General features: G+C 45.4%; 1 protein-coding gene across 1 annotated transcript in view; it reads left to right on the forward strand.

Annotated features, from left to right (window-relative positions):
- Window positions 1-23083, forward strand: part of LOC131265612 (uncharacterized) — a 32977-nt gene extending 9894 nt beyond the window's left edge. The window contains exons 2-4 of the mRNA XM_058267896.1: window positions 20094-20699; window positions 20785-22177; window positions 22243-23083. Of these exons, the coding sequence (XP_058123879.1) occupies window positions 20094-20699; window positions 20785-22177; window positions 22243-23083 (2840 nt within the window). The remainder of the gene's footprint in view (window positions 1-20093; window positions 20700-20784; window positions 22178-22242) is intronic.
- Window positions 23084-26319: the final 3236 nt, after the last annotated feature.

The raw sequence follows: 26319 nt of genomic DNA on the forward strand, positions 1-26319 counted from the left end.
TTCCGTGCGATCAACCCTGCACAACAGCGCATTATAATGTCGGTTGATAATATGTTGCGCTCCTTCGGATGCTACCAGTATTACTGCCTCCAAATCCTGACGATCTAGCGAACCAGGTGATTATATATGTGTCTGTGTGTCGGAAATCGGTGTCGTTTTTTCTCGTTTGTTTTGTTGTTGTTGGTCGATTCGAGCCATTGAAAGGGGTTTGTTGTCTCACCGGCGTCCAAATCCATTGCCACCGTTGGCGCGTATCAGCCGGTCGGGAATCATTATCATCCCCGGGATGCCTCGTCCGCCTCCTCTTCAGCCCGCCGTGTATCACCTCCCGTTGGAAGGTTCTTTTTCGACATTTCCTCCGCCGGAATTCCATTTTTGGCGTCTTGGAAATTATGCAAAGTGAAGCTACCGACGTTGTGTTGCTTTTCTTGTGCTCGGATTCGAGCTCGGGTTCGTCTTCGGACGGGATGCAATGTCTGTCACGAATCGCCACGCCGGAATAAGGCAGCACCGTCGCCGACTGACGCGTTACGACGTTCGGCCGCGACTAGGCCGTCTCTGCCTGGTGGGAGATACATTGTCGGTGGCGGATTTCCTCCATTTGTGTTGCGGTTTCCGCGTCGGGCAGGGGTTGCGGAGCGTCCGGTGCACGACGCTATGCGGGTGAACCTGGGACGTTGAACGGTTCCGCCGTGGGAGGAAGGGAGAGCCCAGGGATCGGGAGGCGTAAGTAATGCAAGAAAGGGCCTGTGGCCTTTCTCGGCCGCGACTTGGGTATCATTGCGCGGCCATTCGTAAAGTGCCACTCGGGATATGTGATGCGGATTCAGATCATCATTACCACCGCGGACCAAGGAAGGGTGGAATAAAAAAAAAGGCCACTAGAAGGTCGTGCGGTCAATTCGTGTTATCTTCCGGGCGGCGGGAATTGCTTGTCTCGGTTGAGTCTAATTTCCCTCCTTTCCCGTGCAGCTTCCGACCTTCTTTCTCGCCTGACTCCATGGGAAGCAAGCGAGGGTTCTTTTTTCATCCGCTGCCGTTGTCTTGGTTTGCAGTTGCAGAAATTGTTGCTGGCGTCTCACCGCTGGTGCAGGTCGGGCTAGTTTGGTTGTTGTTTTGCGGCACCACCATTGTGGCAGATCGTTGACGTTCGTCCGGGTTGATCGGCCTGGTCGGGAACAGGGAAAGGCCGCAACTGTCGGCCGGGGTCCTGCCCGCACAAGAATGGACCGATCGCTGCCGTCGCTTCTTCGGTGTTGCTTTTTTGTGTGTGTGTGTTATGTATTCTGCCGCCTTTGCTGCCGGTCGTGGCCGCTACTTCTGACCGATGATGATGATGATGACCGGCTGCCACAGCCAAAGTCACGCATATCACGATCGAGCTATTAAATTCGATAGAGTGTATAATATTTTCCCGTTTTCGCCGGGGATGTTCCGTTTCGCGCTGACGATGGGCCGGCCAGCCCCAGTCTCGCATGGAGAGGGCCGCGACCAGCGCCTGTCAGCTGTGCCTGTGTGCGCGATGCTCTCCGACCTCCTGGGCAACCCAGGTCTCTAGGCAACGCGCGGAATTCGTGTGCAGTTTGCATGCAGATGCATCGCCGAAGCGATGGGATCTCGCGCCCATTTCGCGTCCTCGTTGGCTTTCTGCACGAATGGATAGATGGATGGATGGATGGGAGATGATCACAGTTGGCAAACATGCATCGAAATCATAAAGATCGCCGGCAAACACTGGAAGGAGGGGGGCATCGAACGGGCAGAGGTTGCAGGGTGTTTTCTCGGTAAGGAATCGTGGAAGAAGAACGGAACAGAAAAACGTGAATACACACATTTGGAGGCTGTACGTGAACACACGCAAAAGGTGGGAAAGGGCTGTTTTACATTCTACTGCTGGAATGCATGATGTTTTTTTGTTCAACAGAACACATCCCAGTCCCTTAAATTGAGCTTCTTGTTGGGTTGGAGATAACAAATGTTTAAGATAACAACACGAATGGTTTGTAAAATGCATTTAATGGCTCTATTTTAAGAAATAAACATTCTTTCAAACAGCTCCCTTTCATAGGGTATTTGATAAATTCGTCAAACGTCTCTGATTATTCACGAACACCGGAATGTCTTAGTTATTAACGACCATCCTGTGAGGTTCCCACACTCTGTTTATTTCCAGTGGTTCCCGAGGGAAAATCGTATCTTACCTGAAGCGTTTTATAGCCTCGAGGTCCTTAAAATGGAAGCGACTGGGAAAAAATCTCCACGCACATATTGGCAATCATCTTTGCGGTGCTTTATTGTTTCAACTTCTGTTTCAATGGCGATATAAACGGTGCACTCCGGCCTGCCTCCAATTCGGGAATCATTAGCACGAGATTCGGGAGTCCTTTTACTCCCAGGGTTTGCCCGAGTAATTTTAATGTCATGTTTGGTCTTTTTATAACATCCATCAATTATGTTTGCTCGTGAGAAAAAAAGAGATTGATAGGTACACAACGCACGAAAAAGATAATAAATAGGATTGGAGAAAAATTCTCGCTCTAATAAAAGTATCCACGCATGAAGCTTGGCAAATGAACTCGTCGAGAACGAGGTGAATGTACGTAAAAGAGGAAACAATTATCGCGTTGAATCGTTATCTACAGTTGTAAAGCGCGGTTGAAAAAAACCCGAAAAGGATCTAAACTTGCTAGATGGCAGTTTTTGGTGGAAAAGTTGTCTTGCCCGTTGCCAAATGATGACGATACCATTATGTAAAAAAAATTATTGAACGGGTTATTTGGTCATAAATTAATAAAGACAGTCGCTACCGAACGCACGGTGGAATCGCACGGTAGCAGAACAAAAGTTGAAAACATGTTACTGGAACAGGGAAAAAATAAATAAAATGCTTTTAGAATCGACAAGTCATCGTACCGGATATCATAATCGTGGAATTTAGACTCTGTTCTTTCTAGTCTTACGGGAGTGACTTGAAATGGATGTGATTTTTTGTTGTTGTCTAGATGCAGCCCGTAGTATCGATAGCATGGTCCTAATGGCTGATTAAATCATAATGATTATTGTGATAATCCGTTTTCTACGCCGATTCTGGAAGCGTTTAACGAAAGCATTAGCCCTTGGCACGAGCTCGAGAGGCTTCCGTTTCTAGCGTTGCTACTAAAAATAAACCCTTCTAACACATCCCGACAAACTGAAGCTGGTTTTACTTTCATGTGCCTAGAATTCGTCCAGCAGGGAACGCGAAACGAATGTAGCAAAACGAAACAAAATCAAATCTCATCAAAGATAAAACCGAAACTTGCCCTGTCATTGCGTTTTCGATTCGATAGAATCAAATACAAGGAACATTGGCAACGGGTTAAAGCTAAAATCGAAAATCAAGAAACGATCGAAGCAAAGGGTCACCGGTCACTTGAGAGCCACCCAAAGTGGACAAGCTGAGTAGATTAGTTGATCGCCGATGGGGTTTACACCAAAGTCTACAAACCCCTAGGTTGAGCGAGAAAGGGAGGCACAAATAATGGCGCGAAATGAAACGCTTCTTTTTCTTTGCCATAGCTGTATGATGCAATCAACAAACGCAATCTTCTGCTCGGTAGGGTTTCTGGCTTTCAAGTATCGCTGAAGGAATTGAAGCATAAAATCGAATGCCCGGTTTGGTTGAGGGATGAAAGTTAAAGTCACACGCATGTTGGTGTCAAAAGCATTCCGACATTCCGTTGCCAGCATGAAAGTGACAGTGGAAATGCTGAAATGCTTTGATTGAGTTAGAGGAGAAAATAAAGGCAACCGGTGAGCGCGAGTAGTGAACTGTAAATTCAACCTTCCGAAGATGTTTGTTTTCATTATATTCGATCGAGGAAGGAAAACTCAGATTGTCATGAAATACCCTCAACATCCAAACATAACGACACGGCGGCTATTTCCCAGATAAGATCGTAAAATTTCTTCAATGGATTCCCTTTTTGAGGGCTGTGAGATTTTCGCTTGCACCAACCTTGGCATGCGCAAACGTACAGTGATGTAACGCGTCGCACGTGACTCTTCTCCTGTTCATTTTCTTTCGGCAACGATTGCCGTGTGCGAGCTAATACCACGATTTTCTCGATCGAGCACGGCCAAACAGGCATCGCCGAGATCTCCTCGAGCCTAACTCCGAAACGGGGAATGCCTGGTGGCATCGATGCTCCGGTAGCCGACGTCTCACGCTACAATTAATTACGTTTAAATTAAGCAACGAATAAATTAATTGACCGCTCACTCCGGCTGACACGGGGCACACGCGCGGTAGGAAGCGAACGGAATGGAAAAGAAAGCGGCCACAGCAGTATTGGGGCGCGTTATGGTAACGGCAGGCGTGATGAAATCCAACCAACAAGGCCCACAAATGGAGCGGCCCCGGGCCGGTATCCCGTTTTCACTACCTTCGCGCCGTTTGCCGGGTGCTCCGGGATGAACCATCGCGATGAAAGGCGGAAAACATGTGTCAAACGACAATGGTCAACGTACCGGTAGCAGCGTAGGCCGAGGCAAAAGCAAAAAGTGCGAGAATGGCAGGCAAGAAAAACACCCTCTCCCTCCCCCGCGCGTCCCGCGGCTGGCTAACATGATTTAGTTTATCGTCACAGGAATCTCGACACTTGCAGCTCACCTGCGGTGCGACGCTTCCACTACGACGGTCCGTTTTATTTCCGTGGTGCATCCAACCGCCATGTGGACGATTTTATGTCCCAGCCGCCTCCTCCTCCAGGAGTGAACGATTTTCTTGACTGAGATTTGTATCGTGCTTGGTGTGTTTCACATTCTCCACTACCATTTTACTGAAAACATCTTGCCGGCCCTAGCGGAACGTACGCCGCAGCGCCGATGTGATTGATATTATATATGGAGTTTATTTGAACACGGCAGAGAAATGTCAGAAATGTTGTTGATCTGCTGCCATTTGCGGCAACCGGGCGATCGATCAAACGATCGCTGCACCGCGACGTTTATCCGAACACCCGTACGCATACATTCGCACCAAACACCATCGCGGCTGCATCTCCACCTTCGGGTGTAACAAGTGTGTCCGAAACAAACGAAAAGAAAAAAAAACCTGGAACACTTTTCTACATCAAAACCAGCGTAAATCGTTCGAAATATTATTCGAAAGACTTGCGCGCCCACCGAAGCGACGAACCTGATCGATGGCGTGGAATTAGAAGCGTTCGGTTGACCAGCGTTCGTGCACGTTCCTCTACTGTCCGCGTAGCGTGTTAGCGAAGAAGATATTGCTCCCCATTTACCGGAGTAGCCCGAGCTGCTCGGGACCCGTAACGGGTTGAAACGGGTGGACAGTGGTTCCCTGATGGCTACGCAAGGGGATTGTTGTTGTTGTTCTCGCCGTTAGTGGGAAGAAGTGGAAGGCACAAGAGTGTGGTAACAATAAATCAACACTCGTCACTTGAAAACGAGATGCCCATTTCATTGGCAATCGGTGGCCCGGGCCATCGGGTTCTGATTTCATCTTGAAATTGTGAAGAAATTAAGACCCACTTCAGGCAACAATGGACACGTGTTATCGGTGCCCCGCATCCTCCTGCAGCCAAACGGTTTGTACTTGGGCACCGATACGTGCTTGCTTTTTCCTTCATTTTTTTTTTCTACCGTTCCGCATCGTTCTTGGCGATTATGGGTTTGTTTCTTTGCTTTTTTTCCCCCTCTGTATGGAAATGGAAGCTAATCTAAATAAATTTACCCCCATCAGCAGCGTGTAATTTTGCGACCCTTCGGTGAACAGGTTAGAAGGACACAGGATTGTTGTTCGTACGCCAGTGGAAAACAGAAATTACTTTGCCGCCATCCATCGTGACGGAGAAAGAGGGGAAGAGCGGGGAGCGTACTTGAGATTTCTCTGCGTTTTTTTTTTGTCAAAAGGAAGGGGTGCGCAAGTTTGTTGTGGTGGCGAGATTATTTTCGTTTGGTAAGCCGTTTTCATTTTCCTTCCTTCATCCGCTGATCGGCGAGGCTGCAGCTGGTGAAGTGGTGAAAACGAAACCTTCCACAAGCGACCCTCGACGAGGACGGAATCTTCGATCGGGCGAACAGGGCCGGGAAGCAAATCCCGGCGAAACGACGAAGACGAAGCCAAACATAAAAAAAAAATTAAAGAAAATCTAATCTCATCAGAATTGGATGAGCAAGCATAAAACGAAGCGAACCTCGCTCCAGCAAGACCGCGGAACGGGTCAAACGGGTGTCCGGAGCCCGGAGTTCGATGGAAGGGTAGAAGAACCTTCCTTTTTTTCCAGTCAGTCATTGTCTCGCCAAGGAGTGGGGCGGTTGGGTGGCTTTTGTTTTACCTCAGTTCCTCTAACCGAACAGACGGTTGATCGTGCGGGTCGAGTGCCGCTGCTTTTCTTCCTCTGCCGTATTATGGTTGGAATTTCTTCCGTCGCGAGTTCCGTACGGCGATGACATGAACTGCGACAGATCATCTGACGAAGATTTGATTTCCAGCACGAGATGAGTGGTTTTGTACGTGCCATTGAGCTATTGTTGTTGGGGGTTTTTACACAACTACAAATGCTTTTTTTGTTTTATTTTTTGTTTGTTTGTACATGATACTCAAGATACCGTTACGGTTTTCCGTTGCTTAAACGAGTAAACAATCGGGTATACTATGTTTATCTTTATCATATTAATTTACTAGATGCGCTCGAAAGTATTACGGTAAGTAATTACCAAAACATTAAATAATGCCAATAAAATGTTGTCAAACATTCAAACACGCATACATTGTAGAGCATAAAACAGTAGAGAACCGTTTGATGCCAGCGTCCTCGTCGACGTTCGGTACGTGCTTTTCCCAAACAGATTGAGCCAGCAGGTCCTTCGTCCGCATACCTGCTAATGCCTGCTGTTATGTTGACAACATTACTCTATGTTCGGAGATTTCGTAGCCTTTCTCTCGTTCTCTTCTCTCGGTGGTCGATTATGGCACTATTTTCTCTTCGTCTTAATCGTGCGAGAAAATAAGAGAACGAAACCGACCGCTCTCGGCTGCTCGGCAACATCTGCAGCATCTTTTCGGCGCGTGAGATAGTACGAAGCGTCATTCGCGAGATGCGAGCACGAGTCCATAAGTTGATGCCGAGCCGAAGGAGCCGATGGTTGATGAAATGGAGTGAAACAACGCGCGGCAGAGAGGCAGGAGCGGGAATAAAAACTCATGTAATCGGATACATCCAAAGGCACCGGTCGAGACCCGCGGTGCCCGGGTGACGGGCAGATCAGTGAAAAGCAGTTCGACGCGAAGTCAGTTCATATCAAAGCGCTGTAGCGGGTGGATTGGCGTGCGAACGACCAGCTGCTGGTGCTGTCCCGGTCGCTGCTACTCGACATAATCTTCGCATTCGGTTGTCGGTGTTCGATCGCGAGTAATAACAGTGAACTGATAAGCCGATGATAATCCTATAGTGTCACCGCGGAAAGACGGTATCGACACAGAGATTCGTATTTAAATCGGGTTCGTCGCCTCGTGGTTGAAGTTTTTCGTTTTCAAACAAATTTTAGTTGATGGGTAAAAAAAAAGTATCGAGAGGAGAAATAAATCGAACCACCCAAAACAGTGCTACTACAAACTACTACATTTTGTTCGTGAAAGCAAGCAACAATCTGAGAATTCCCTCGCGCTTGTAAACTCTATGCCCATGTGCAAACTCGCGTGCTGCTGGACCCGCTTCCTGTGCAAAACAAGCACCGTCCAAACGACGGTTTTCTTAGAAGACCTTGGACGAGCCAAAAAGGCTCGAGGCTAGGAAGCCTTACGTCGCCGGACCAGAGCCTGTGTGTTAGACACGGCGGTTTAGGAAGGAATTTCCGTGCTGCCAAAGGGGGTTCTGCGTCGTCGTCGTCGTCGTCGTCGCCATCGTTTTCGTTCGGGAAGGCAATGATTTTCGGGTGCTAGTCTTCACCGTTGTCGTCGTCGTCGTCATCATCATCATCATCGTCGTCGCCGTCGAGTTTGCCATAGAATATCTGGCTAGTCTGTCGATCTTTCAAGACGTCCGAGCACCGTCGACCCTAGCCAGCATTAACAGGAATAGAACGACCGATCCCGGAACGATTTTACCCTAGGAAAAGGTGGCCCCAACGGAGCATGATGATGGATCTGCGTACTACCAACGGACGACTAGCGTTCGGCGAGCAGCACATTCTTCCAGTTTAAGGGTTCTGTGTTGTTGATTGGAAACCGCTTGGACGAGACAATCGGTTTTACGGGTCCCGCGGAGGGAGAATTTTTTCGGGCTTATCCGGGCACACCTTCACCCCCTGCGAACCCAACCGAATCAATCGGATTGATTCGAAGACTTTTGAAGCGGGAGAGTGAAAGACACACCAACAAAACAAGGAAAAAGCAACAAAAAAACAGTGAAAAGTAAAAGTCTGAGCCGGCATTTACCAAAACATGAGGTAAAACAAAACGTTCGCTCCACGCAGCGAAAATGAAAATGATGAAACGCTGCGAAAAGAAGCGTAAAATCCGTGAAATTGAAAATTAAACCCAAACGCGATCGCACGATAGTTCCGACGAGACGGCGCGAACGGCTGAGCAAACAAGGATGTGGAATTGAAAATGCGCCAGCAAAAAGGTTAAAACAAAATACAATTCTGAAGACTAGCGGTGGCAACGAGGAACAAAAAAAAAAACATAAGAGAATTCTCCCAACGGAACTTCCTTGCCATCGGAATGCATCGAATGCATGTGGAACGTCGATTGGGACGAAAATGATAAAGTGTCGCCACGATAATACGGGGTGATAAGAACACGTTTCGAGGCCGGGCCTTTGGCCGGGGATGAATGAAGTAGGTGAAAAGTGAATCCTGTCTGTCCTGGCGGCAGCAGCCGCGTCTGAGGTTCAGAATGGAATGGAATGTTTTTTGGGTGACCGGACCGAACGGAATGCAGACGTGCTGCGAGCGTTTAGGTTAATTGTTTCGGACAGTTGAGGAAGATATTTCGATGTGTCGCGTTGACGGGTTGTCAGTTTGGAATTGATAGTGGAAGTGAAGTGTTCATTTTTTTTGTTATTGCTGTAAAATATTCTGGCCGTCTGTATGTGTGTGTATATGTGAGTGTGCATCTCAAGCCATAAATTTGTGGGATTTTTTAACTGCGTGCCTGTGCTACCAATCAGTGCCATCATTCGACTCAACGACGCAAACCATTTCCCGGTAAGATTGGATTACGTTTAACAAATCTTTTTTGCATCAAACTTTTCATTGTCTTTAGATAATGAATTGATTGGATTTAACGACAAATATTTCATAGATTCACTTTAAAGACATAATAATGTGAATACATTACGTTTAACATAAATTACTGTCACGCTTCAAAGCCATTCATCGAGTCCATAAAGCAAACCCACGCGCAATCCGGAACAATTGTATCAAACGATTTGAGATTCTTTGCCTTGATCCGATTATCAACGGCAGAAGATAAATTAACCATGTCTAGCACGGTTCCTTGTTTTGAAAGACTTTCTTTTACTTTTTCTGTTTTCCGATTGTGTTTCTTTTATGGTTAATCAGGCCGACCATTGGGTTTGATTGTTTAAATTAGCTTATTAAACCTAACCATGTGATTCACAAATAAGCAGCGTTTTTGCGAAGCCGTTCGAACTATTCCGCATCAAAATTGCTTATTCTGGTTGCATAATCGTTGTCATTTTTGTTTAGAGGTGATAACAACTTTTAACAGATACGGATAAGTTGGTCCGAAAATGTGGCGAGTCGGATGAGCATAAACTTGAGCCAACAGGCCCGTTCAAACACCTGACGCAAGATTGTCCGTTTTCAAAACGATGATGAAACGCTGTTTGCGGAATAAAAGTGAATCGGCTTAACCTTTTCGCCTTCGTCTTTAAGCGTCGAGTCTTTCGAACAACGGGGCAGGCCATTTTGCTTTGACTTCGTTGAGCCGTTTGGTGAAGGTCTTTCTCGGTTGCGACCAGGTTAGGTATGTCCGCATCGAAGTCTCGAAACCAACAAACGGCTCGTACGAAGCGATGGAAAAGAAAGAGGTTCCCTCTTAGGCGTCGTCCCCTTTTTCCTTGGTTTTGTTTTGTTCTCCGACGACGTAAGGTCCGCGAGGTCGAAAAAGGTCGGCTTAGGGATGGCTGCACCGGAGGGCGGAGGACACGGGTTTGGGAGGGACATTCGGCTAAAAGGTGCGGTGCTAGAATCGGGAGGAGAATTAACAGGTGTAGCGACCGGTAAATGGACCTGCCGCCCTAATAGGGCCGTGTTCGGAGCCATGAAGGTGAAGTTGAGTTGGGGTCGGAGCGAAGAAAATAAGAGATCACTATCGGCAGGGTAATTCAATAATTTATACGAAATCTTTCGACACGGTTAGCAACGGTGTTCATGGGATTTGAGATGTACAAGAGTAAAGAAATATAAATTCACAGATCATAGATTTGATCAACGAAAAGTAAGAAATGCTCAGCACAAAAGATTTCTCTTGATAAGCTCTCAACGTTAAAGCACCTCATTTCACTAATCAAGAGAAACCATGGATAGTTACTTTTTGAAATTGTTACACGAGTAAGATTAATTTTATGGCTAACCGTTCGTATACCCAGCCTTATAAATTATTATTCGTCAGTCGTCTATTGAAATTGTGCGAATTCTGTTCATGACTCCATTGTTAAAATTGTACACCATTAAGCTTACAATGCCTTCAGTTTTGTTACAGTCTGTGAGATAAATTATATTTTTCCCAATTAATACAGCAGTCGACGGGCCCATTCATGGAATGCAGAAATAAAATTGTCACCGCGAGAAAGGAAAAGTGTACGAGCACCAAACTCACCCCGAGTTGTCCAAATTAGCGGTTAGGGCCAGTTTTTCCCAGCAGTGTCGCTTCTGCTGCTTTCGCTTTTATTTCGCCAACCTCGGTCACGTTCGGGCGGAGTCGAAGATGAGAAAAGGCGCAAAACAAACCACAAATAAAGCAAAACAAAACTGCCTCAAACCAAACCTGCCGCGGTAATAAGATGGAAATGTTTTCCATTAGCGACCACGGTTCCAAGTGATGAGAATCTCGGGTCGGGATTCCGTGGCAATAGAACGTAGGCATCGAAAGGTGCACACATCATCCACGCGGTACGCCTGGCGAACGTGGCCACGGGAAGGGCGGCGGACACTGGGCAGGGCAGCACCCAGGGCCTAACCGATCGTTCGTAGATAAACGCAAACGAAATGAAACGTTCCGCCTTTTGGGGTGTGGAAGAAATATTCCAAAGCGGCACGCGAATTTCACATATTTCTTCCCTGGCCAGCCTCGCGGCCTTCGTTCGTGCATTGGGCGTAACCGGGTGGAAAAAAGGAACGAGAACTCGGCAGAAGTACTGGTTCCCTTGTTGTGGTTCCTTCTTGCTTTGTTGTCTTAGTTGCTGGTGATTTTACCGTCGAAGCAGGAAGGTGGCTAATATTTAGCTTACGAGCCCCTTCATGTTTGTGTTGGCAGAAGGCAGAACGCGTTGGGGCTCGGTGTGGTGAAAGATGTTGTCCTAATCGCAGCATCTCTCTTTCTCCCTCTTGGTTGCCTCGCCCGGGGAAGGAATACCGTTTATGTGTGTTCGAGTTCCTCCGTTGTCCTCACTGTTTGAGATTATCTAATCCACGTCCTGCGCTCCATCGCCGCGCTGTGAACCGGCGGGCGCCTTTATTCGTCGTACTTGGCTGCTGTAGATGATTTTTGGCGCGAATATCCGTGGAACCGTAACGTGTAAACTCGCGACAAGAGTTATGTGTTTTTGCGCCACAATCACGCCTCTGCCGACACAGAGCTGTTTAGGCTGCGGTATATACTTTTGTATGAGCCCTGCGTGGCAGATGAGCGAAAACAAGATGCGGCTGGGATTGCGTGTGTGCCGTTTAACCTCGGACCGCTTCACTTCATACCTCGCAAGCGCAAGGTGATGTAACGGTGCAGTGGCGGAGGTCACCGGCGAATGTGCAATGGTTTTCATAAATAAATAAGAGATAAAAATTATGAAAGAAAAGCCTATCAACTATCGTCAAAATAAATAAAAATTAGGATAAATTGGTATGTCAGATACATTATTCAATTACTTAATTGTTATTTTAATTTTATAAGTTTTATTTATTTCGTTTCGTTTATTTCGTATTGTCAAATATAATGTGCAAAAAATGCGTCAATTGACCTAAAGATACATACTATCAGGGATCAGCTTATGTTTAGCCTTGCTATGTGTTCGTTCTAAGCATGTTAAATCTTTAAAAATTTCATATCCGGGAATGTTGAGCCAAAAAAGTGGGCATTTAGTAATGAATAAATAAACAAACAAATAAACGAAAAAGTTTTAAAAAAACGAAACAAATATTTCAAAATTAATATTTTCAAATAATTTAACCGCTTCAACAATTCACATCCTTTAATTAACTCATGAAACTCCAGTCACTTAACACATGCGAGATTTCTTAAGTAATACAAATGCGTTCCAGGTCCAATGGAACATGACATTTCAGGCAATGGATTTGAACAACATGAGTTTTAAAGGATTAATTTTGTGTGACATAGTCATCAGAACGATTTAAAAGTTCGCAAATTAGGTACCATACAAATTGCGCGTTCCACTCCACTAAACTCCACTGAATGTAAAAATGTGAAAAAATTGTCGGCTTACAATAGAATTACTCCCTTGTATTTGCAAGTAACCCTGATGTGCGAAACATGTTTGTAAAATCAAAGTGCTGGGGTGTAAAAAACATTTTTAAGTTACAAAAAAAAAGCATTACAAAAACTTGTTCACATTGATAAAGAAAAGTAAAATAATTTATCAGAATCGCGCGTTTTTATACGTCCATAGAATCTTTTTTCCAGCTTATTAAGTAATTGAACCTTATCGTTCGAATCGTTATGTTATTTTATAAATCGTTTAGTGTTGATGAATTGTTAATGCGACATCGATCTTCTTTGCTATCGTATTGCTGGTGGGAAACACACAGTTTTGCGATGCTTTTATTACTCGTATAAAACATGCCTAATCGGATCTATCACAACGATGCATACTTTGTAGCATAATGCGGGAGTGTATAAAAGCAACACCAACGACATTCGCTCCATTAGAGCCAGTAAAAACATAGTCATGTAGCAATTTCTCTTCCTCCAACGGGCGCACGGTCGGGCTGGTAGCAAGGGGTGTAATTATGCGTGAAAATCTCGCCAATAAGCCGGTACCATAAGCACCGATTTGCAAACCATTACAACGTCACATCAGCGACAGGAGCGACGCATCTCGCCGCGGGGAATTGCAGCAAACCCAAAGGGCCTTCTTTCCATTTGCGGTCGAGCGCGCCCGGTTCGGGTCGGGGATAAAAGAAAACCGCGGGCAAAAACCAGCACCTAAGCCACACGCAGGCCCGTAGGCAGAACGTATGGCCAAGTCGCGGATGGAAACGGGGAATCTTAGGGGACGAGCGAACGTCGTTGGACGTACATGTTCATGTAAAACACGGGAGACAGCACGGCAACAGCAGCAGTACGAACGGTGGCATGAAGATTGTCCGGCAAGAACAGAAGCCACCCCCCTCTTCTGACTCGATCGTTGTAGCCAAACCCCAACGCAGCCTGTCGGTAGGCTCGTGGATGCGACAAAAAAGATATCAAACCGATACCCACAACCGGTTCTGCGTTAGGGACCTCAGGCGGGATATTGGCTTCGTTTCCGTACGAGCCACGGTTCGCTGCCTTGGACGTTTGTGTTTGCTCGCACATTTTTTAAATGTTGGTTTTTGTTGTTGTGCAGACAGCGGCAGGATTGCGTGCGAGATAAAATTCCACCGACGGCTCGCGGTTTTGGTGCGCTATCGGTGCGTATCGGTGTTAATGAGGGAATTAATTCCGAGCTCCCCATGACGCTCACGCGCTGCCATGATGCGCAAACACGGGAGCAACAGGTCGCTAGCGGTTGGACGCGATTTTGGGAGTAGAACTAGAGCTGATGCTTTGTGGGAGCATTGCTTACCAGGGAAACATTTTAGTGGTCCCACTTCGGGCGTTACCTTGGGTCAACAAGAGAAAACCCCTCCGTTGGACTCGGTTCAGATTGGTTCGAATCCCTTGCCTTGATTCTCCGAGCCAAATGTTCGTCGACCGCGCGGAATGGCGAATGGGTGTCGTGCGGTGGTGCCGCGTGAGCTCAGGTTTCATAATGTCGATTTTCCATAAATTAACATGCACATTAGATACGGCTTTTTATGATTGGCCGGCTCTTGTTGTCGGGTCGATTTATTGGGCTGGCCGTTCGCCCGGATTATCTCTTGCTCTTTCGCACTCCCCATCTTCGTTCCTGTATGGCCTATACTTGGGCTCACTAGTTCCTTGGCATCACCTGCATCTGGAAGAGGATGAAAGTAGATGCTTAACTGCATACCGAATAAAGTAAAGGCATTGGTTACAGTGCTGCCGTTCCGAAAACCCGGCCACAGCCGGACACCTCTGAACTTTATAGAATGCTCAACCTGGCCCACTCGCCGCTTTCCTACCCCAGAAGGGCGGAAACATGCACCCATAGCGTTCCTCACAGTCACGGCAGGAAAACTGCCTGTCTGGAATGCGGGGAAAACCCATTTCGGGCGAACAGCCATAGTTGCGAACCTTCTTAAGTACACGTAGTAAAACAGCAACGAGCGTACATGCAAGAAGCATAAACCTTCCTCCCGCTTGCCTTAAGATCCCATGGTACCAAGGTTTTCAGGGGTGCGCGGACTCACGAGGATGATATGATTAAAAGTATTCACTACGACACGGGTTGCAGATTATGTGCGATCGCGGAAAAGGCAGGCGTTACGAAATGACACCTTCCGCGTTTTAATGGGTCGTAGATAAACGACGAAGTTAAAGGATGGCATGGTGCCAATCTTCGTACCGTTCGAAGTTATAAACACTTTGTATTTTATATGATCATACTGATCACTTTGGGGTTATAGCAACTTGAGAAAGTTCTTTTGTAGAAATATAGCTCAATGTTACGATACTTTTATTTACAATCTGCTGATAAATAGCGTGAGACGTTCCAATAAAGAAAGATCTAATTGTGTCTACATATTTGTTGATGAACCAGAATAAATAATTAAAAGATAAAAGAGATAATAATAAAAAACATTTCGCGATAGAGAATGTATTAATGGGGCAACAGATAAGTCAAAAAATTTGTCTTAACGTTTGAAAAAAAGGTTTTTTAAACGAAAACAATTATTTGCAAGATTTACAGTTTTTAGCAAAATACATTTGGTTAGCCAGGTGTTAGTTTCGATAGTTGAATGTGATATGAAGATAATGTTTGTTATAAAACATTCAGTGACGTAAAGAAATTTTGTAACTTCCTAGTAAAACGGCGAGAATAAAAGTTTTGTAAGATTTTTTAATTGTTTTCCGCTCTTATAAAATTGTACGGAAGGAATAGCTATGATACGATTTGTGTAGAAATGGAAATTATCGAACACTCGAATATAAAAGGTTCTATAATAAACTATATTTCATATTTCATAATATTAAAGATAAATTAAATTACCTTCTCCAACTGTATTTTCACAAACAAACAGTATTCTCGCCAGAAGGTCTGCAGCTCGGTGTGTATTTTGGGAAAAGCCGAAGCACAATCCGGCGACGCAACGTTAAAGCCTGTTAAAGCGTGGAAATGTCGTGATAGAAAAATTATTGCCCGTAAACAAACCAGGGAGGGCTCAGGGCTCGAACAGGTTGGATTGTATCGCGCGGGGACGATAAAACACACCGACATTGTAGATACAAACTAATTTCTTTATCAAACCAAGCTGGGGGTAAGATTAACGGAGGTACGGCAATGTCGATGTTGAATTGCAGAGAAATATTTTTAGAGACACCTTAAAACACCTAGGTTATCAAACGGCTGGTAAGAGATGGTGCCAGCGAGGGTGTATTATTTTGAAATAAATTTAGACGTTTGCATCTAATTGAAGAATTTTGACCCAAGATTTAATGATAATTAGATGCACGTGCATTGCACTTCAAGCCATACAACGGTAGAGCTAAACGGCTCAGGAATGATAAATTGCTCGGCACAACTTGCAACCGACAAAACGAGATTCAAATTGAAAGATAATGGGACACGTAGGGACAATTAATGCAGCGGAACACCAACCGGCTTGTTGGCGAAATGTGTTCCACTTATCCTCGGCATAAACCAACAGTGCGGGACTGTTAATCGAGGGAGTCTTGAGTGAGCAAGTTGTACACCCAGGACCGATGGCCTGAAGGAGACCGACGTCTAGTCCTAAACTAGTCTACCGAACGGTGCGATACTGCTGTTTTTGATGAACCTACCAGACCGGGTTCGGTTCGACCGGGTTGTTCTTTCTGCTGATGGCGAGAAAGAACCGGGCCTGGGTGTGATGGACACATTAATGAGCGTGTTCCAAAAGCTCGGCCAGCCCACCCGTTGGGGCAAGGTATTCGATGGTGTCTCCGGTTCTACCTGGGGCTGCCAACGACAGGTGAAAATCACGTCCCAACCGGTGCATCAATTTGCATCCATTGGCCACACTGGGTTCGTAGCCGGTCGAAGAGCGAGCGTCGATGGTCCGTCCTCCGATACCGATAGCTTCATCTCGTCTCCTCGCCATATTTTCGGCATGTGGCGCACCGGAGCGAGGAGAAGTGTGTGATGCAAAAACGTGATTGCACAAACGCCGAGACTGCTTATGCTGTGGAATGACGCTTTCCGGCCGCCCGGTGATATTAAATTCAAATTTACCGAGCTCATTGAATTGTAGGCCGAAGCCCTGTGAGTATTTCCTCTTCCGTCCGCAGCACCGTACGGTTGGTCCTCGTCCAATAATGGGAAATCTTTGCCTGTACGGAGCATAGGTTGAGCTTATCTTTCTCATTCCGGGTCGTAGCACCGATTCACCGAGAGTCTGCCGGGTCGAGCCTTCGATAATGGAATTCAATTAAACGCCATCCGTAAACGCTCCCCCCGCTCTCCGTCACTCCACCAAAGACATATCCACCGTGACCACCGTGGAAAGGTGTGCGACCTTTGACCCCGATCGCGCTCCAATACGGACCGGAGAAGTTGATAGGTCCTAATCGGCAGACGAACTTGCTTTTTTACCCAACAAATCTTCCCATTAGCGTTTGCCAATGGGAGGATAAAGATGCGATCTAAGGCTGGCTCGCCCCGGGATGTCGGAACCACGTCTAGACGGAGCTGTGGTTCCAGGTCGTTCGTGGTGGTGGATTGATGAAATTATCGTCTCGGGCGCAGGCAGGACCGCCAACAGATGCAAACAGTGCCATCCCGATGGGGACGGATGCTGTTTTAGGGTTAATTAGTGATTGTGCGATCTATGAATAATTGAACGCCGACACGCACCGGATTGAAGATTATGACGACGATAATGAGGATGTTAGCATGATGTTTGTAATTTCCCTGCGAACATTTCTGCGCAAAGGGAAAAGCATAGCTCGAGTAAAGGAAAACAGAATCTACCATTGTGTGGGGAAGTGGCGAAGCTTGCCACATCTATCTTGCGACTCGCGGTGGGAAAGTGGGGGCCCCGTATGGTTTTTCACATTGTTATCTTTTCGCCGAGGTGCCTTTGGTCAGCCGGGGAAAAAACGAAAGTCTCACGAGAGTGTAATTGTTAGACGTGTTTTCTGGCACGACCTCCAGGTATCGCCACTGTGGGTTTTCCAATTGCTGCCTGCGGTTCCATCGGTTTGTCGTCAGGGTTACGAAGTCGTCACGCTGACATCGTTCGTCAAAGTTGGGTTCGCATTGGGACATCATGAGAAGCAGGCAAATGGGGCGGTTAGGAGAAAAGCATGTCAGTTACTAACAAAAAACCTGGGTAGTAAGATTGTATCATTTATTCCAGTTTAATGAGATTTTTTTAATATTGTAAGTACGAATCGCGTTCATTGCGCGTTGTTGGAGAAGTCATTAGACAAAATTGTTTATATGGTTGATTATTTTAATTGGATGGAATTTTAACGCAATTCGTTACTACTCATTATGAAACCCGTTTAATACTATGTTTGTCTATCACATACGTTTATTTAGGAAATTTAAGGTAGAGTTATTTAGAAAGTTTAAAACTTGCATCCAAAATATGTATATGTTGGATGCTAATTCGGTAACATTGTGCTTTGCTGCATAAGTTAAAGAAGTAGCGAATTCCGTAGTGACTACATTTTGTAATTAAAGTTCAACTAAAATTCAAGGAATTTAAAAGGGAAAGTGTAGCAAGATGTCTCGGTGACATTCATCAAGTACCTTGAATACTGAACAGATTTGGTTTCATAGTCTTTGTATTCTAGAGATTATAGATTATGGTTGTGGAGACAAAACATCCTCATCCAGAAAAAATATAACTGCTGTAAATGTTAGACAAAACACATAAGATTTACAATCTTACTCAGAATGGCACTTTCCCAACAAAATATACAAAAGTTTAAACCTATTCTATTATAAATTAATTCTATTTTAAATATTTTTGTTATAAGTTAGAAGCAGATTTTATTACATTTATTGGCATAATCTACCTTGCTGTTACCGTTGCAGACACTCAAAAAATATCGAGTGTCGATTAAATAATTATTCCCCCCAATTTTAAATGACGCGGGGCAAAAGTGCTCTTCGTTTAATTAACAATTTGGGAGTAATAAGTTCGTTTTTCGTGTCATTTATTTCGCATTTTTTTTAGTAGAAGACGGGATAGTACATTGATCTGTAAAATTTTCGAATATTTCGTTTAATGGATTGCGAGAAATTAAAGTTTTTCGCTTAAGAGGTGCAACTTTTATTGTACTACCTTAGTTCATCGAGGATATTTTAAATCTGATTTTTTGTTTCTTGAATGGTAATTTGAGTATGGTACAATGGAATAAAATTAGTTTCTCATAGTAAGTAACTAATGCACCTTGTAAATTTATAGAACCTTATTATCGAACCTCCTTATTGTATAGGTTGATGCTGAAACTGTTTTTATTGCTCACCATGCTCGATTTATGTCTTGCCCTTCGTATAAACTCATCGATCAACTACCCGGCATGATATATTCTGATGAGCGTTTTTAGACCTGGGTTAATGTCCGCACGCTCATAAACAGGCACATGAAATCTTTGCTAGTTAACCAAGCACCGCCACCAAGCGGTAATTTCGATCGTGATTCCAGAGTGTACCGACATCGATTGGAAAATATCGTCGATCCCAGCCGACCAACCGCTGCTGAACCATTTCGATGACAACTTTCTAAAAGTGGAAATAGTTTATGAAGGTTATTATGGTATAAACGTGCGCGTAATTATCACCAGGCAAGGGCGAAACACCGGGTTGGAGGGGCTCTGTTCGGAGTGGAAGATTATCGTTTCGCTTCATCGATTCCCGCTGCTTCAACATCAATTAGCTACAGAGCGGGTGCCACGGAGTGCGTCGCTCTCAAATGACGCATCGCCAACATTATCCGCACGATCGGCGTGAATCAGACACTTTACAGCCAGCATCGGCTGGGTTTTAGGTGCTTATCGAAGGTCGTCAATCGCGGCAGGAATGGAGCCTTTGAGTGTAAACAGGGATCGTGAGCAATGTCGAAAAAGGTCTGGCCAAAAAAAACTGTAATATGGCACAGGGAAGGAAAATAAATGAATAAACTATGGTCAGATCAGATTGCCGATTGGTATCTTCGTAATCGTAGCTATTTTCTTGTACTCGATCTCAATTCAACAAAATTGTACCTGTGCGGGTGGTTTCAGGTTTGCAACCTGCGTTGGCGAAAGGTCGACAACGAGGTTTATCAGAGGCATCAGCTATCGATATTCGTATCTGAAAGTTACGCTTTGCTTTCAAGGAATAACTTGCGACATGTTTTATCGAGCCATCAGTGTATGCCATACCCTTGGAGATACTCTGAAGGTGTAGCGATTTGTAAAATCCATCGATTATCATCGTAATGGAAAGGGCACCTGCGATGGAGTAAATGTCTTGCAATGGTTTGTCGATGATGGTTTCTAACGCTTATGTTTTGTGTTTTTTTTTCAGTTGCTACAGCTGACGGAACCTCAGGTGCATCCCGAACGACAGGTACACCGGAGACCGGTCCGGACGCATCGGTGCCAACAGCGTCGAACAACGTTGGTGGTTCCGTAGCGGTTGTTGCGGCGGCCATCGCTGCCGACCGACGTCGCCGTCGACAGCAGCTTGGTGGACGTAATCTACCATCGCTGCCGGTTTTGCCACCGAGATCTCGTGGTCCGATAAGGGCACCGGAACCACCGCCACCGTACTGGGCGCACTACGCACACAGACCGGTTCCAGCGGCTCCGGCGGCACCAACAATCGCTAGGATTGGTAGCGCTGTTTCAGCTGGTGGTGGTGGTGGTGGTGGAGTTGATTGTTCTGCTGCTGCTGCTCCTAGGCACAACTCTGCCTCGGCCACCGATGATAGTGACACCAGCAATGACATACCCCGCATCCATCGTGGTAGATCAACGTCCGACGAGAGCTCTTCGATTGGAGGAGCTGCAGGGCGCAGCGGCGCTACAGGATTCCACGCTGCTCAACAACACGAGCCTAATGCGACTGATGCACAGCACCGCTACAACCTTCGGAATCAACAGCGCCAACGAATTAAGGAGCATCTGTTAAGTAAGTCCTTATCCAAACTCTTCGAGGAAAAGATCCCTCATGCCCATAGATATCCAATGTTTATGTTCTTCTTGCCTTTTCCCAGGTCAAGATGCGTTTTGTCCAGATTTGGTGCGAAACTGTAAAAATATTGTCAACGGCTCACCAGCACGTCAATCATCGCCCGTACCGGGTGGAGAGTACGCTGAAGTTGGCGAACTAAGCCGTAGCCTAGCGGCGGTTGCCATTAACGTTGGTGCGTCGACGTCGGCAGGACGATCTGCTACCACGATTGGCGCGGGAAACGGTGGCGACAAGGGGAAAACTTCCATCCTTCAACCACTAACATCTGACGACTCTGGTCCCAGTGCTAGCGACGTACCGGTGACTATGGGGCAAAACTTGAGTATTCGTAGACCAAAGATTTCACTGACATGGGTACTTCGGGAGCAATCGCGCGAAGGTTCAACGACAGCAGGGTCCGTCTCGAGCCAACAACAATCGCAACAAGCGTTACAACATCCCACAGTTGTATCGAGTACGACAGGAAAGGCCACTCCGATCAAGGGCCCTACAGCTGACAAAACGAACCAAAGCACACCGCGTGTAAGCCCCACAGAGCAGCAGGTGCTTGGACCTACAGCAGCCGTAGTTGGACCGTCGAGTGGTAGCGTCCAACCGGTTGCAGTCTCAAATGGCGTTCACAACCACCATCATCATCATGTGATCGTGCGGAAGAAATCGAGAACACGTAGCAAGGAGCGATTGTTTAGCGAAAAGTACGTTAGCGATAACAACCTCTCGGAGTACCACAGTGACAAGTTGCGTGGCCTTGCTAACGATGACACGACGGTACCCTCCATTGTGGGGTCCTCGGCACCGGTGCCAACGACGGCGGGTGCGAGTGTCGGATCCAATCTGTATCGTAAAAGCAACCGCAAAAATAGCGAACGGCTGAAGAAGAAGGAACGACTGTTGCTGTACCCTACCGGGTTGACGGTGGACGCAAACGGGCACCATAATAACAACAACAGTCAACACGCGATCAACCTCAACAAGGAACCAGCCTACGGCGAAGGTTTGAAGGAGAAGCTAGCGGTTGCGCTTAAGAACACCTGCTCGGAGCCGTCGCTCTACACGACGGTCTCGGAACCATCCGCATCCACCAAGCATCGGCATCATCGGCATCACCATCGGCGACGGCGAGAACGGTACCGTTCCCAGCGTTTCGGGTACGAGATTAACAACGTCGACGAGTTCCTGTCGAAGTGTTCCCTGTCGTCGCCCGGTAACATTCCTGTGGTGCTATCTTCCGCGGCCACGCTCTATCAGACGCGCCCCGGTAGTTACCAGATCGAGATACCGCTGCCCCTCGGGATGGTGGTGAACGCGGTGTTCAAGAACCAAAACTGGCTGTACGTACAGACACCCCATGCGGAGGAGGGCTACGTAGCGTACGACACGTGTCTCCCACTCGGTATACTGCCTTCAAACCAAAGGTAGGCGAGCCATTAGGTTTTGTCTTTTGATTTTCAATTTAACATCGTTTCGGATTGCGTTACAGATCAACATCCAGCTCGAAACCTACGCCGTGCTGGGAGTCGAACAAGGATGTCTTCCCGAAACCGTGCGGCAATCTGACCGACAGTGAGAAGGAGATCCAGCAGCTGCGAGGTGGCACCCGATCCGAAGGACGGCGCACACCTCGTCTAAAACGGAGTAGTGCAAATAGCCGCAGTGCGGCGTCCATTACTGCTTGTAACAGTGAGCGCGATTTGGACTCGCTGTACCTCCGCACGGTTGCATCAAATCAGCCGAAATCCACCGACGGTCAGACACAGTATGCCCAGTTGAAGCTCACCACCAAGGTGCTTGGATCGGTCGCCCCATCGGTAAAGTCCGAGAAGGCACTAGCGATCGAGCAGCTGGAGAAACTGATCTGTTCCGGCAGCGGAGACTATGTGCATCTGCTGAAGCAGCGGCAACAGCATCTTCTCGCGAAACAACAACACTATCTGGTTCAGCTTCGCCAACAACAGCAACTACAGCAGCAGCAGCAACAGGCATGCAAGATCGAACATGGTTCCCACGGCAACCAGATTATCAGTGGCAGCAACCATTTACGAATCTCTCTCGGTGGCACTGTAGGCATGACGAGTGTGCCAAACGGCCCGGTTACCGTTTGCACGTCAGCTGCGGCCGTCCGACAAACGCTGCTGGCCATCACGGACAACTACTGCTCGGAAGCGGTGTCGGTGCACAAGGGGGATGTGGTTACGCTGCTTGCCTGCAAGGAGTATCAAGAGAAGGGACTGAAAAACTACAAACAGTGGTTCTTTGTGCGCACACGTGACGGCCACGAGGGCTACATTCCAGCTGAAGCGGCTGGCCATGGGTTTCTCTAAAGGGAATCCGCGCCCGTGGCTTAATAGTACATGCATCGGTGTAGTCGCCTATAGGTAGCTTAAGCGTTACTGTTTAACCAAATGATATTTAAAATAAATAAAAACCAAGTATTCGGCAAGTAAATTAAATATTTAAGATTCTTCTTCTTCTTCTTCTTCTTGGCGTAAACGACCTCTTGGTCATGCCTGCCCGTTAAGGGCTTACGAGACTTGTTTCCCTGTTGTACGTACGTGGATAGTCAGTCCTCTCGTACAGGGGAGGGTCCGGTCTCGTTTGGGATTCGAACCCACGCCGTCGAGGTGGTGAGCCCCGGCGCTCATGGGCCGATTTTCTAACCGGCGCTACCGCTCGGCTGTCGCGGACCCCCCCGACCGGATTTAAGATTAATAAAGGAAAAAATATGGGTTTAGACCAGTGATATAGTGTAAATTCGACAAAAAACCGGATGTCTTCCGAATTACTCCACCAATATCGGAAGCGGCTCCGTAAGGTAGGTGCAATACTCCGAGCTCGGAACCGTCCGGAGCCATCCGGAAACGTCCGGAGCCGCTAGTCGGCAGCCGGAGCCGTCGGAGCCCTTGGAGCGGTCGGAGCCGACCAGAGCCGTCCGGAGCCGTCCGGAGCCGCCCGGAGCCGGAGCCGTCCGGAGCCGTCGGAGCCGTCCAAAACCGTCCACCGTTACGTGCTACACGTCGCGTAGCAAAAGACACTTTTTCCTTTCGAATCCAGGAGATCTATGCAATCCATTGCATATATTTCCATGTCGTAATTAAATATACTGAGCTTTTCTGTAGCTTTTGCTATATTGATAACGCAATAATAGAAAGCATTCCAGTTATTTTCTTTTTTGTTGATTTCCTCTACGTCGAAACCACAATGTTCAATTAATCGTTTTGTTAATATGAACCAACCCTCCAGGGTAACGATTTGCAAAAGATTTCGACCTGTGGCATGATCTTTGTAGTTGAGATCTCCACTATTTTTCATACAATCGCAAATGGTCTTTGCAGACTTTACATCAATCAAACTATTTTCCTCAATATATTGTAATTTTTCATGTGCATTTAAAGTTGAATTTTGTAACATGCCCATTAAAACAGAGATACGCCCGTCGATGGGAAGATTTGCCGTCAAGAGACATTCTCGTTTGAACATTTCTTTAGCAATTTCTACATTGTTTCTATTTGCATAGTAGAAGACGGACTTACCGTTCGTATCTAGCTGATTGAAACAATTCTGTGCATCATTTCGAACAAAATACTCGAAAATATTATACTTTTCAGCACTTTTTTTTTCTATTGCTTACGCAATAGAAGAAAGCATTCCAGTTGTTCTCTTTATGGTTGATTTTCTCTACATCGAAACCAAAACGATCAATCAAACATTTCGTCAATGTTATCCAACCTTCCATAATGGCAATATGTAAAATATTTCGACCTGTTGTTGTTCTTTGTAGTTCAGATGTCCAGTTGTTTTCATATAATCACAAATGATCTTAACCGATTTTTCGTCAATCAAATCAAATTCCCCAAAATATTGTAACTTTTCAAGTGCGTTTAATGTTGAATATTGTAACGTACCTTTAAAAACAGAAGATCGCTTTTCGATAGGTAGTGTTTCCGCTAGTGTACATTCTAGTTTCAAAATCTCATCAGCAATTTCTCTGTTATACATAGTCGCGTAGATAAAGACACTCTTACCCTTCGAATCTAGTTGATCGAAACAACTGGTGGAATTCATTTCCAATAGGTATGCGAAGATTTTTTTCTTCTCATTCGATTCTGATGTTTTCTCTGACACGCAATAGAACAATGCGTTCCAGCCGGTTTCGTCTTTATTACATTCTGTAACATCAAAATCAAAATTACCCAATAGACACTTTACCAATACATACCAGTTATTTCGTATTGCAATATGCAAAAGATTTCTATTCATTTCATCTGTGTAGTAAAGCATCCCATTTATTTCTAAAGCATTGCATATCTTTCTACAAAAAGCTGCATCTTCTAAATATATACATGCGATATATTCTAACAATTCTTTTGCATTAAATCCTGAGGTTTTGAGAAGTTTCACCAAACAATTTACCTGCTCTACATTTAAAAAATTAAGTTGTTTAGGAAATGCTCTTTGAATAATGCAGCCAGAAATCGTCTGTTTGTGTTTAACCGCGTAATAAAACACACTCTTTTTGTTTGAATCGAGTTCACTAAAACAGTCATACATAGGTTTCTTTTCCAATATGTAAGTGAAAATATTCATTCTCACGTCTTCAACATTGAAACTCTTAGAAACACAATAAAAAAATACGTTCCAGTTATTTTCCTCTTCATTTGGTTTCGAAACTGAAAATTTACAATTTTCTACTAGACACTGTACCAGCAAAAACCAGTTATTTCTTATTGCAATATGCAAAAGATTTCGATTCATTTAATCGGTATAGTTCAGCAGCCCATTCACGTGCAAAGCGTCAATTATTGTTTTACTAAGTTTTGAATTTTCTAAACATTTATTGGAAAGGTATTGCAAGGTATCTTCTGCATTAAATCCTGAAATATTAAAAAGTTTCACCAAGCGATTCATCTCCTGTGCATTGAAATCGTTAAGTTGTTTCGATATTTCTCTTTGAATTATGAAATCGGAAATTGTTTGATAGTGCTTAAGCGCATAATAAAAAACATTCTTCTCGTTTGAATCTCGTTTGCTGAAACAGTCATACATAGGATTCTTTTGTATCATGTAAGTAAAAATACTCTTTCTTGTATCAGATATGTCTGCAAATTTTGAAACGCAATAGAAAAATGCGTTCCAATTCTTGTCCTCGACATTGCATTCTATAGCATTAAAATCAAAATTATCCAATACACACTTTACCAATACGTGCCAGTTATTTCTTATTGCAATATGCAAAAGATTTCGATTCATTTCATCAGTGTAGTAAAGCATCTTATTTATATGCAAAGCATTGCATATCTTTCTACATTACGCTGCATCTTCCAAATATATGCTGGCGATGTATTCTAACATTTCTCTTGCATTAAATCCTGAGGTTTTCATAAGTTTCACCAAACGATTTATCTGCTATACGTTGAAATATTTCAGTTCTGCTGAAAATTCTCTCTGAATTATGTAGTCAGAGATCGTTTGATTATGTTTAACCGCGTAATAAAAAACAGTTTTTTCATTTGAATCTCGTACACCGAAACAGTCATTCTTAGGATTTTTCTCAATCAGG

This window comes from Anopheles coustani, chromosome 2 (genome assembly GCF_943734705.1).
Source record: "Anopheles coustani chromosome 2, idAnoCousDA_361_x.2, whole genome shotgun sequence".
Lineage (NCBI taxonomy): Eukaryota > Metazoa > Arthropoda > Insecta > Diptera > Culicidae > Anopheles > Anopheles coustani.